The sequence below is a fragment of the Colossoma macropomum genome, unplaced genomic scaffold (genome assembly GCF_904425465.1).
Source record: "Colossoma macropomum unplaced genomic scaffold, Colossoma_macropomum, whole genome shotgun sequence".
In the NCBI taxonomy this organism is placed as follows: domain Eukaryota; kingdom Metazoa; phylum Chordata; class Actinopteri; order Characiformes; family Serrasalmidae; genus Colossoma; species Colossoma macropomum.
This window is the reverse complement of record NW_023494793.1, coordinates 33,029,665-33,043,292: the sequence shown is the minus strand read 5'-3', so window position 1 is coordinate 33,043,292 and position 13,628 is coordinate 33,029,665. Positions and strand designations below refer to the sequence as shown.

General features: G+C 36.9%; 1 protein-coding gene across 1 annotated transcript in view; it reads right to left on the bottom strand.

Moving 5' to 3' along the window:
- itpr3 (inositol 1,4,5-trisphosphate receptor, type 3) overlaps positions 1-13,628 on the bottom strand; it is a 45,667-nt gene that overhangs the window by 4,506 nt on the left and 27,533 nt on the right. The window contains 19 exon segments of the mRNA XM_036579252.1: positions 456-536; positions 826-1,015; positions 2,347-2,511; positions 3,366-3,538; positions 3,941-4,060; positions 4,450-4,642; positions 5,009-5,119; positions 5,253-5,339; positions 5,594-5,695; positions 5,784-5,879; positions 6,883-6,993; positions 7,144-7,344; positions 8,527-8,732; positions 9,074-9,233; positions 9,541-9,716; positions 10,325-10,409; positions 10,499-10,607; positions 11,360-11,508; positions 13,295-13,476. Coding sequence (XP_036435145.1) covers positions 456-536; positions 826-1,015; positions 2,347-2,511; positions 3,366-3,538; positions 3,941-4,060; positions 4,450-4,642; positions 5,009-5,119; positions 5,253-5,339; positions 5,594-5,695; positions 5,784-5,879; positions 6,883-6,993; positions 7,144-7,344; positions 8,527-8,732; positions 9,074-9,233; positions 9,541-9,716; positions 10,325-10,409; positions 10,499-10,607; positions 11,360-11,508; positions 13,295-13,476 — 2,697 coding nt within the window.

Sequence of the window (13,628 nt, the reverse complement as noted above, 5' to 3'; positions counted from 1 at the left end):
TTACCGGTGGGAGGAGCTTTCAGAAACAATACATTTCTTTTGGGGGGCTGATTTGATTTTTCTTTTTTTGGCTGGCGAAGGCATGTGGTTACATTCACTGCTAGAAAGCTGAATTTCTCACTGTGGCCGTCTAACTGTAGTAACTGCTTTCAAATCATTATTACAATGGAGAGAGTGGATTACTAAAATGGCAGAAATGACACGTCAGATAAGGACGACAACAAGTTATTTTAAGTTATTTCATTATTTTTTAATTGTAAATTCTTTCAAACTGTTAAAGCGAAGGAATACAATAGTGTGCAACACAATACTACATAACTTGACAAATAACATAACATCACCATTAAACTACAGTGTCGGCCAGAATGCCCCTTTAAAGTCACTTTTCAATGTATTATTTTACCTCATATGATCAGATGAATGCTTGATTAAGTGACAACAAGTAAAAGACTAACCCTGTGGTGGTGCTAGAAGTCCAGTCTCTTCTGTGCAGTCCGTTCTATCTGCACTGCAGCTGCCAACAGTACTTTCAGAAGCTAAATGGAGCACATATTACTAGTCAGTCAAAGACCATCACACTGCTATTCTAGTTAATCAGTTTCACCTTATCATTTGTTCATAACTTTACCAGTTTCTACAGGCTTATCATTTGTAACTACATGAAAAACAATACAAACCAAACAAATTATTATTACTAAAATCAGGGGAATAAGGGATAGTAGTCTGGACCTGTTGTAGGACAGTGAATGTTAAAGTCCAGTCCATTTTTTGTACAGATTCTTTGCTTTTCCTATTCCAATTGCCAAAACTGACCCACAACCTCACCTGTGTTGCTACTAGATAGATAGTCCACCTCCATGATGAAGTCATCCCTGAGATAGAGGAAGCCCACAATGGAGAACAGATAGACCAGGATAATGGCCAACACAGCAGTGAGGAGGATGGAGCGCCCGTTGCGTGTCACACTCTTGATAACGTTGAAAAGCGTTTCCTCTCGATAGATCAAGTCAAATAGCTGTGAAGGGATAATAAATGTGATAGGCAAGTTTGACATAAACAGTCCAATGGCATTGAAATAATAATAGTAAGTAAACTAAATAAAATAAAAGCTATCTATCTATAAACCCAATTCCACATAAATCAGGACAATGATTAAAATGCAAATAAAAACAGAAAGCAGTGATTTATAAATCTACTTTGACCTGTATTTAGGAATGTTGTGAAATGTTCAAAAACCATCTTAAACAGGTGACGTAATCAGGCTTGGCTATAAAAGAGCATCTAGGAAAAGCCTAGTCCTTTATAAGCAAGGATGGGTCGAGGTTTGGCACTTGGCCAAAAATGTATCAGCAAAAAATCCAACAGTCCAAGGATTTTAGGTATATAACACTTTACAGTGCATAATGTCGTTAAAAGATGCAGGAAATGTGGAGAAATCTCGGTGCATACAGAACAATGCCGAAAACCACAACTAAATGCCTGTAACCTTTAATCCCTCAGACAGCACTGCACTAAAAACTGGCATCTCTCTATGACGGATATTGTCACAGGAGATCTGGAATACACTGACAAAGAGTTGTCAATAAACTCCGTTCCTCACTATATTACACTCGTGTTATGGAATCCAAATGTCAACAGTGTCCAGAAAGCTGCCAACTTCTCTGGGCTAGAGCTTATCTGAAATGGACTGCGTCCCACTGAAAATGTCTGCTGCATTATGAAGTTTAAAATATGACAAAAAGGCCCCGTACAGTTGCACAGCAGAAGACTTACACATAAAACAGAATATAACAGAAAATGCTACAAGTCTTAAGTCTTCAAATAATTATTAATATACTAATTATTAACATTAATTATATTAATAATATTAATTAACTAATATACTAATTAATATACTAATTATTAATATTAATTATTAATACTAGTCAGACATAATTTACTCATCACAGCTTCCTTTTTTCTTTCTTCTTTTTTGTTAGCATTCACATGCTGTCCCAACATTTTTCGAATTAGGGTTCTTTCTTTCTTCCTTTTTTCTTTTGTTCTATCATTCTTTCTTTCTTGCTTGCTTTCTTTCTTGCTTTCTATCTTATCGTGTCTATCTATCTATCTATCTATCTATCTATCTATCCCTACAAAAAAGCAGATTAAGGAAGTTACTGCACAGAATAAAAATGTGTTGTTTATTTCACAAACTACAACAATAATCACTAGTAGCACCTATAAGAACTACTGTGATGTAAGAAATTCCTTTATAGTAGATATGCAAGGTCAGCACAAAGAGAATGGCCAATGAACTACACATAAACCACAATGAAAAACTGTAGAAAGACAGTAGACACTCACCAGTATGCTGTAGAAGAGCTCGTTGACACACAGCCCCAGTGTGCTGGTGAACACATAGGCCAGATGGTAGAGAAACTCCATATCCATCACCATGGCTTTGTAACCCATGATAAACGTGCCATTATTACCCACAAAGCTCACCACGAACACAATCTTATTGATCAGCTGTGTTAGGGACAGAGAACCATAGCATAATGAAAGTACACATCATTAAAAAGAACATTCCAATGTGTTTTCTCAAATGAAACCACTTTTTAATATATACTTTGGTGCTATTTTGTGATATGCATACTTATAAGTTAAGATTACCTCACATGAATTTCCATTAGCTATAGAATTAGACAACAACACTGCTATTACAAACTATTACACAGCCAACAGGCAAATACAAATTTTAAACTGAAACCTTTATGTAAATATATGTAAAAACACTCATTCATAATACATAAAACAAACCCAGGATGTGATGTTGCTGAACTGCTCTTTGTTAGGCGTACAAGATCATTTCCAGTCTGATACTGTACACAGGTTTATGCCATGTGAAAGCATATGGGAGATTTTTGCATCTTACTTTATAAGCATGCATTTTTGAAAAATACTGTTTTTTGGTGATTATTTGTGCACTTTCACAAACACTGCAGCAACATAAGCTCGCAACAGTAAAGACATGAGTGTCTTGTAATTTATGTAGTATTTTTTGAGCATATTAGACCAAGGCTTTTGAATAAAAGTATCTAGGTTGATGTAATAATATGTATAAAAAATCAAAAGGGTACTGTTAGGTTAGGTGTTCATCGAAAGCCAAACTATACAACACTTTATAAGTTTAGACAAAGTCTTGTGGCATTTTTCCTTTTCATACTTAATGTAGTTGGTGGTTTATGATGCTCTTTTTCAGCTACTTCTCCAGCTGGTCTTTGATAAACTTTTCTTCATGAAATCTTTCCCACACCTTGTATTGCTCCAAAGCAATGTGAATACCTGACTTTTCATGAACTTTGTTAGTGGTCTAGACTTACGTTGAGAGTTCCGAGCAGAATAAGAGTGGGACCGATGCCAAAGTGGTAGATGAAGCGAAGGATGATGGCGAGGGTGAGGGGCTGGAGTCCATAGCGCTGAAAGAACAGACCCAAAATCGACAGTCCAGCAAAGCACCAGAACAGCATTAACAACAGTGAAGAGTCAATGGCACCTGGGAGGAGCAACAGCAGACTGTTAAGTGGTTAAGCCTGTTAAGCACTAGCTTTGACAAACACAAAAATACTGCTTTCACTGTTGGTACTGTAATATCAGAATTAATGTTTTTTTTTTTTTTACCAACTTTTGAATTATGACAAAAACTGTTTCTGACACTAAAAGGTCTACATTTAAATTTTTAAGTTTTATCACACCTTCTATAACACTGTAGTCCCTGTCATTACTAAACAGCATGTCTTAATGCGTAATAAGCCTGGGATTTAAGGAGTTAAACAAAATCATACAATATTTGAAATATTACATTATTTGATGTTCATAAATCAGTTTTGGTCTATAAAATTACATTTGATTTACATTTGATCTTATTTTCATAATACAAAGTATTAAAATTACATACTATGTCCAGAATCATATGGGTAGAAGAAGGCGATGATGAGGTTGATGAAAACAGCCAGGTTGAAAGAGATGGTGCCCCACAGTGTCATTCTCCGAGAGAACCAGTAAAGCACTGGCATACCTGAGAGACGCACATACTGGTGAGCACTCACTTCGTTACAGGCACAAAATAAACCTAGAAATTTATTTATTAGATCCCAGATTGCAAATATGAATCCAAATGGACAGTCTCTATTAAGAGTATAGTTCACTGGGGCTTACTCTGCAATTTGTGCTGCCGAATGCATTATCAAGTTGATAAAATTGCTAACTAAACCACTTTGGTCCTATGGCTACTAAACAACAACATGACAGTATTAAGTATCCTAACTTAGGTAATTTTACAACCTCTTCAGATGACTTAATATGATCTGAAAAATGTAATATTACTTCTTGTAACCATATTTCAGTTTCATCACTGGTTTTCTACAAATTTATGGCTGCTTCAGTAAGCTCTGGCTGAGCACGTACTGCGTAGCTTTTTCTGCCACTCCATCTCATTGTGCAGAAAGGAAGTCTGCTCGAAGAAATGTGTGACCTTGCTTCCTTGCTCATCCTGCTCCGTGGTGTTGAAGACACGGAACTTAGACTCCTCCGTCAGGAACTCACAGATGGGGTGGACAGGGAATATAATTTGCTCCATGCTACGGTCTTCACGAACAATCTGATAATGTAACAATGGATTTCTATTACTCAAAACTCATTTCTATTACTCTGAACTCATGTCTATTACTCTAAACTCATGTCTATTACTCTAAACTCATTTCTATTACTCTAAACTCATGTCTATTACCCTAAACTCATTTATATCATAAACACAAGGATATCATAAATGTGAGAAATGTTTTAAATATACTAAAATTAGCACTTATTATGCTATTGAGGTAGGTAGTACCTGAGGTGTTCTGTAGTACACTAAAATGGGCAATCAGAAGTACTCAAGCATGGTTTTAGGGTGTTTAGAAAATTGAGTATTACTCAGAGCAATGCTGAAGAAAATAATGAAAGTGAATTTTTTTAAAAGGCTAACTTCGATCTGAGCGGTATGATGGTCGTAGAAGTCCAGAGGGTCTTCCTCTTGAATCTCAGCTGGAGCTGTGGATTTTAGCATCTGGGAGAACTGCTTGTTGTTCAGATTAAGCTGCAATAAAAGAAAAAGATGTGTACTCATCAATACCACCCAGACAAAGAAAAGGATGTGTACTCAGCAGCATCACCACAGAAAAACCTGGCAAACCTGAAATAATCATGAGAAATTTGTCGGAACCCCTTACCATAGAAGAGATGCCCTCTTGTCCCTCTTCTTTAGCTCTTTTTGGTGGTTTTAGGAGGTGACTGAGAATCTTATTGTGCCGTGCCAGCTGTAAAAATTGTGAACACAGAAGTTTAACCTTCTCTAGCACTGACACTGACACTGTCTGACATATTGTTGTCCATAAAAACGGCCAACAAATTTCATGGCTTTTCATCTATGCAACATACCTTTGTCCTTTGTTTAGGTATCAGTATGTCATACATTGTCTTGGCTGATTTAATGTAAGTGAATAACTTACTTATAACGTATGTTTGATTTTTGGCCAAACATTTAGAGGTTCATGACAGGTTAATGCTGTACCTGTAGTGCCAGGATGTAGATGTTGTGTCCGACCTCTCTGGGTGACACCTCTGCCCCCTCATGCTCACTCTCCTGCACGTAAGCCTTCTTTATAACCTCAACCTAGTGGACACACAAAATAGTGAGCTGCAATTTGTATTTTAAACTACATGTCTCTCAATCACAGTGCAATGACAGACGATGGACTGACCAGTTCTCGAGGTCGAAGGTTAAACAGAATCCTCTCTGCATTCTCGCTGTCGTGGCGACTCTCCATCAAGCCGAGTAAGAGCTTAGAAGCATTGTCCTGCATATAAACATGATGTTATCAACATACATGCCATTAACATAACATCCTTACACACAAAACATTCGGAAACTTGATTGAGAGCACTGTCAAAGCTCTGATTTAAATTTTTTTGATGTTCTCTTTCCCCTTGTGAAGTACATGATACACAGCACTACATTACACAGTATAACAACAATCATTACAGAGTTTTAACTTGCAATGGAAGTTGTAATAATTTTTTTCCCAAGTGATTCTGGACAATTTTTATTGGCCCATTCATCATGAAATTGCCACAACGCAAAGGGTAACTGGAGTTTTGAAACTGTGCAAAGATGCAATAATGTACAAAAATGGAGACGCTAGGTTTTTGCACAACATCGATGATATGAATGAGCCAACATGCAGTGAGAGAACATGCCCTTGTGTGATTGACAGTTAGTGCTTTGATCTGATTTAAATGGGTCAAGTTTTCACAACGTTTGGCAATATTCTTGTCCTCCACACATTTCATAGCACTTAGTGGTAACACTTTAAATTCCCTGCTAAATAACATTAATATAACCATGCCATAAACATGTCATGGCAGATGTCACATGATGTCATGAGTTGTCATGACAGACTGTGTTCAGTAATATAACAGTGTCATGACTGTCATGAGAGATGTCATAATATTTAATGTCATGATGGCTAGATTAGAGTGCATTATTAGCATATGACATATGCTGTCATGCCATCAAACATTATGGCATCAGTCATGACAATTAACAGTCATGGTAACGTGACACTGTTGTATCACTGAATAAAATCTTTCATGACAACCCATGACAGCATATGACATCTGCCATGACATGAAGGTATGGTGGTGTCAGTGTATTGTTGGTGGTGTCAGTGTATTGTTACCCACTTAGTTTAGTGATGATAGATCAAAGCAGCAGAAATGACAACTGTTTATTGTTTCCTCTTGCATGTCCCTCTTATTATGTAATGTGGTGTCAAAGTGAAATAATAGCCTGTTCCTCACCTTCAGCTTCAGGACCATCTCCATACGGTAGCGACACAGAGGGCTGATGTCATTCAGAATCAGTGCAGTGATGATGTCAATGCCGTTGCACTCATGAGTGACAATGCATGTCTTTAGAGAGACAGAACACAGAAGAGAAAACTCAGCATGCACAAGGTGTTTATAAGGCAAAATTTGTGTTTGAACCCATTCATACAGTTTAATTAAACTTTTTCAGAACACCCAGGCAACCTAGTGGTATTCTGTGATTGATTATCTGACCTGGTTCTCCTGGCATGGTCCCTGGCAGTACTCTGTGAGCGTTTCCAGAGTTTGGGTGATAAGACCCACATTGTGTTCATTAATGTAGAGGCCCAGCAGGCCCAGGCCTCCTGTGGTGCTGCCACACATGATGTCCAGGAACTGTAGTGTCTCACAAACCAGGTTATAGTTTGTTTTGTTATTCTGACAGCGAAGGAAGTTCTGAGGAAAAGTAAATGTTAGGGATATTCCGATTTGTGATGTGATGACAATATTAATATAAATTCTTGGTTATAAACTGCCTGTCAAATCATTGCATAACAAATCATAAATAGAGTCATTCAAGGTGGTTTGTTGCTCTCAGTAGTTTGACCACTTCTAGAGGAACTCACCAAGTCAGAATGGTTTACAGTGGTGGTGAAAGGAACCAGTGTGAAGAGTTTACTGCCTCTAAAAGTTACCTCACGTTACATAACATGGTTATGAATATGCTGCATGATATCTAAAATGCTGCTTTACAATAGTTTATGGAAGGTTTTAGCCAAAAACATACATTTTTAAAATCCATTCTTGCAGACCAGTACATGCAAGTTGTTCTAAGGCAAAAAGGTCCCCAAAGAAAACATATCTTTCAGTTTTACCACTATTTCACCATTATCAAGATTACATATAAAACTCAGAGGACACATATAGGTTCACTGAGGGTTTGTAATAGTAGCAGTCATCATGACCCGGTAGTTATAATCACCATTCTAAAACAGTAAGTTTCTCTACAGTGATATGTTTTACATCAAACCACACTGAACAGCATTCTTTACATCTCAACAACTGAATCATGCAGAAATAAAAAAAAATCACTCAAATGGCCTGAAAGGTTTTGTTAACACAAAGCAGCTATTTACTACAAAGAAATCTGAGGTTTTTTTGCACTACTCAGCTTCACAGCTGTTGAACTGTCTTCTTTTGTGTTAAGAACAGTTTTTTGAAGAATAGTTTTTACCTTGATTTAAGATGATTTAAGAGTTTACTTTTCACATATCAAGTGTCTTTTGCCTTAAAAGAGGTCTGAATGCTGATGAGTGCTGCCACCATTATAAGGGGATAAAACGAGGTGGGTTTGTCATTATTTCTAAGGTAATGCTTTTCTCTGATATTCCTTTGGTTTTGTAGTTTTTGTGAATAAAGGGCAAATCTAAACAGCTCTGGATTAAACAAACTGAGTTATTGCAAAACGACAAAGAACAGAAACTCAATTATCAAAAATGTTTTTAAAAAAGTAGATGTACCCAAATGTACAGTGTACAGTATCACTCAATTCCGATTTTGGAAGTTATAGCTAGAACAGTCATCCAGCTTAAGATCAGACAGATCAGATGTACACATAAGCAGTGGAGATATGCTGACCTGCAGGTCCTGGTTGTGGTTCTCACAGAGCAGCTGGAGGAAGCGCAGAATGGGCTTCATGATGACCACTGAGGGGCCCATCTCTGTCTCCACCTCCTGTTGCTCTGTTTGGTGAGCTGGAACCAGGCTGTGGGCATGGGCAATGGGGGGATGATGCCCAAACTGAGCCACTGTGCCTGAATGAAATGCCAATGACTGGGATGCTGCTAAAAGAATTCATATATTTATTCTGACATACTGTACAGCACGATACATGTAATTCATTCAACTGCATGATGGCAAATTTGTACTGTAGTCTTCCTGTGTCTTAACCTCAGTGGGTTACTTAATTCTCCACTCTTCTAACTACTTATATTACACTACCCCAAATATATTTAGTTCCATATTAGTTATTGCATAATGTATAGTGGTTACTGAATAGTATGTGAGGATAATAACAAATATGAAACAATAAAGAACTGAATTTAATAATTGAACATTGAGGTTCAGTTGTTAAATCCATATTTATTTTGTTTGTGGGGTTTTTTGTTATTTTTTTGTTTTTTACCTGGATCCATTGTTTCATCTTTGGCCTTGTTGCTCATTTCACCCACATTAACTGAAATGGTGGCTTTGATGTCCAATTGAGCATTTTTTATACGATCATTCAAGACTTTAAAGAACTTCTCAGACTTGTTGTCTCCCATCATCAGTTTGTAGAATGAGTTCTAAAGTTAAAAGAAAGAGGAAAAGAATATTAACTGCTCTCAAAATCTTTCTATCACACACACTGAAAATGGTTTACAGTTGAAATGCGTCAAGTGGTGCTTCAACACCACAATCGCTATCTTCATGTTTGCTTTTTTGGCAAGAATTGTGTTGGTGTAACATTTATTTATGTGCAACCACTTACCATATTTTAATCATGTAAATTCATAATGGCAATTTTTTTTCAGTGTAGTGCTGTTGAATAAAAACATCTTCTAAACTACAAAAAAGCCAGTGTCCGTGACTGTGAAATTACAGTATCTGCACCTGTATCTCTGTGTTGCCTCCTTCTAGCAGACAGATGGCTAGCTGGATACTCTCTTGGAAGATTTTATCATTTTTAGTGCTCATGACGAGGTCTGTGAACAGCTTTGTGCCGCCCTCTCTGTCCAGACGACACTGCACTGCAGCCACAGCAGCCCAGTCTTTCTCTGCCTCTCCACCTACACACACACACATCCACACATCACCCTCAGGAACTCAACACCAAACTGTAATATGAAATTGTCAGACTAATAAAATAACTGCAGGTATGGATCTAGCATGAATGCAGTACTGTGCAAAATTCAGAGACTTTAATTTCCAGTCAAAATTGTCATTAGTTGTAAGTTATTCATTTTTCAGTTATCCATAATTTATTCATTTTTCAGCCTTAGGAAAAAACAGAAAACATATACTTAACAGACAATTACACAGAAGTCTCAACAGCTAAATGTAAATGATTTTTCTTATATATTTATAGTATTTAGTGTATCCACAGTTGTGACAGTTTTGGTGTCCTTGCAGTTGTGGTTGTTAAAAGGCCTATAAAACCCCAGTTTTGGAAACTCCTGTTTTTTTACTTTGACTTTCCTCTTCTTTTAATGTAGTGAATTATCTTATATCGAATCTCCTGAAAAGGTATAAATTGTACTTAATGGCAGTTGTGACTGGAAATTCAATGAATTAAGGGTGATCTGACTTTTGCACAGTATTGTATATTCCAAAATGTCGCTCTCTCTATTGTATAGTACTCACTTGTCATTTTTACATTATTTTTACTGTAACAAACCTCCTGCTCCGAGTTCAGCTAGATTTTTGTCCTTTTTGTTGTTGAAGAGGTAGTTCTGCAGCAGTACCTTTCTCAAGGAAATCCCCTTTAAAAAGAAGCACATACTCTCATTAGTGGATGAACGAAAAAGAAAAACAGAGAAAGGCATGCACATATACGCCATGAATATCTAACCCTCTCATCAAAGTCCAGAGTGCGGATCAGCATCTCCTGCAGAGTTCTGAGGACCTTGATGCACAGCTTCTCCTCAGAGTTCATCAGAGCCTTGGTGTGCTGAATCAGTCTGGAGGATATAGAGCATAAGTGAATGTACTCATATGCAGAAATGGAGTATACTCATTTGCGGAAATAATGCAAGTCCATTTTGCCACAAATCCAGCACACAGTATCTGGCACAGAATATTATTTAAGTTCCTGCAGAGTACATAGGTTTCAGTGCTAGGGTTGCAAACACAGCCCTAATTTATGTGGGCATAAATTGCATAATTACTATTATATGAAATTAATGTTTTTGTCATTAAATCTTCTTTTTATCTTTGCAATAAGTGTTTCATTGTTAAAAGACATATTAGAATAAATACATAATAATAAATACATTTAGAATAACAAATACATGGATAAACATCAATCAGTGTGTTACCTTAACCATTTCCAAACCTCTCCTTGAGGAAGCTCAGTATTTAAAGGTGGCATCAAGTCCCTAATTTAGCTTCACAGTCTATTATTAAATTAAATCAGGTGGAATTAAACAAATCCATGACACTAAGAAATTATGAAGCAAACTTGTGTTTTTCCTATCTCTTGTAATCAAGATATCCAGGATTTTGTTTTAATAAAACTTCTGAAAAATCTTATTTTTTTTACAGTATTCATGTCCATTTGTATTTATTCTAATTTATATAGTGTTATATAATGTTTTACTGACAAAAAACACTTACTGTAGAAAAAAACAGTATAGTACTGTATATAAATTTACAGTAACCTGAAGTAATTAAATGCTATAAGCAGCAGTATTTTGATGAGCAGATAACTCACTTAGAGATGAAGCCTCCAGACTCACAGCGCATGCGAGCATCAGTGCCCTCCAGAAACAGCAGCTCAGGCTGATGGAGAACATCAACCAACACTGACAACTCTGCATTAACCAATGGCTTCAGTCGCTCTTCCAGAGTGTTAATGATATCCTGTTAGAACACAATCACATTCAAACTGTCTGATCCCTTAAACTGCAGACTCATTACTCACTTATTAATCCTAAAACTTTTTTTCAGTAATCAATTTAAATGATTTAGCAATTACTATAAAACTAATATGTTAGTTAGAGCACTGTGCCGAAGTCTACACCACGCTTTTTTACTTCATTTTTAGTCAAATCGGCCATGAACTAAAACATATTTAAAAGAAAATGACCTCAACAACTAAAAAAGCCTCAACAACTAAACAATATAACAAGTATTTCAGTATTTAGTAGGGTCAACACTTTGCCTTTATTCTTTTCAGCAGACTTGCTTTTAGTTTTTCAAAATCTGCAGGGATATTTTTCCACACCTCCAAAGTTCAGTCTTAGGAGTGGGCTGCATTTTCTGCTTCTCACAGTCCAAGCAACCCCAAACACATTCAATGATTCTGAGGTCTGTCCATTGTTCTGAGAACACCAGAACACCATCTGAAGCAAAAGTGGAGCTTGATTTTCTCCTCTCTCTCAAAGATGAAAGCTGTAAGTGCTGTTTATCTGATGGTGACAGTTTTGGTGCACTATCAGGCTTGCACAGCTGTTAGAAGTCCCATTTTCTCTGGAACTTTTAGTAATTTTTTGTACACCGGTTTTATCTTTTTCTTTTAAATCATTTTTTATTTTTTTTCACCCTTCCTTATGCAAGTGGATTATCTCATATCTAATTTTGGCATGTCTCCAGAAAAAATCATAAGTTATTGACTGTCTTGACTAGAAATTAAATAAATGGAAGATGGTCTTTGACTTCTGCACAGTACTGTATGTAGTTAGAAGAGCACGGAAGTGAAGTGTGGACACACACACAGGCCTTTACAGTTAAGGGGGTAAAAATATATATATCTTTTCAGAACATCACAAAGCAGTGTAGGCTAAAAGCTCGTCTGTGAATTACAGTGTAAGGTTCTCGTCCTGCCTTGGAGGAAGCTTCTTTACTCCTGCCTTAAATGGACAGGTGTTATCCCAGGGACCATGTGATACCAGCTGGTGGTAATGTTTCATGTAGGGGGCTGCTTCTAACATGTGGTAACTTTTCAATTGGCCAGTGGCAGGCAAGCTCTTGCATGGACAGAGAGAATTCTCCTGACTGAGGGAGGGGCATGTTTTCTCTTTCGCTCACAATCACTCTAAATCAGGTAGGGTAGCTTGGGGGAAGAAGCCCCCAGGATGATATACCCCCCCTTAATTTCTCTCCTGATCAAATGATGGGGCCAAATCTAATCTCAACACATTTACTAAATAGCTGTGGTCCAATTCACTCTTAAATTTAACCTTGATTACCATATTTATTACCTTAGAAACTGTCGTGGTCAGTTGAAAATAGTCCAATATGCATGTATACTAACTTGTATAAACTAAAATATATGATTATCGAGGCTTGTGGAGAGCAGTAAATTTGGTTTGAGAGGATTTTTTTTTTCTTTTTAAAGTGGAAATGGATAATTAGATTTTGGAGTAAGAAGTTCCCCTCAGACAAGAGGCAAAAGGAGCCCTTTAGCATATTGCCACAAAAATATTATTTATTTGAATTTTCATCATAATGACTCAAAGTTGTTCTCTAGAGTATCACTGGATAACTAGCAATAGCATTATTGGCTAGATCGGCTAAACGCAGTATACCATTATACAAGCTTAACAACAGTTTTCTGCTTCTCACATTTATAATCCTTCAGAAACAGGTTCATAAACAAAGAACTGCTCTACACCATCAAACACAGGAACACCTCAAACACACACACCTGTAGCTTTTCAATGATGTTCTTATAGTCCCAGGGGCTGCTGGAGCTAGCAGGTCGGGCAGTGAGGCTGGCGTTCTTGTAACCAGGTTTAGCGCGAGTGAGAGAGTTGGATGCACTATTGTTCAGCATCATGTTGATGTGCGCTTCCAGCTCCATGGGTAGGGAGATAGAACGACTCTTAGCTATTGACAGGAACAAAATAAAGCTGGGAATCACAATTCGCATTCAAGCTTAACCCCTTAAACTGTAAACTTACTACCTAGTTACTAATCTTTAAAATTTTTACTGAGCAACTACTTAAGATTATTTAGTAACTTATATAAAACTGGTATGC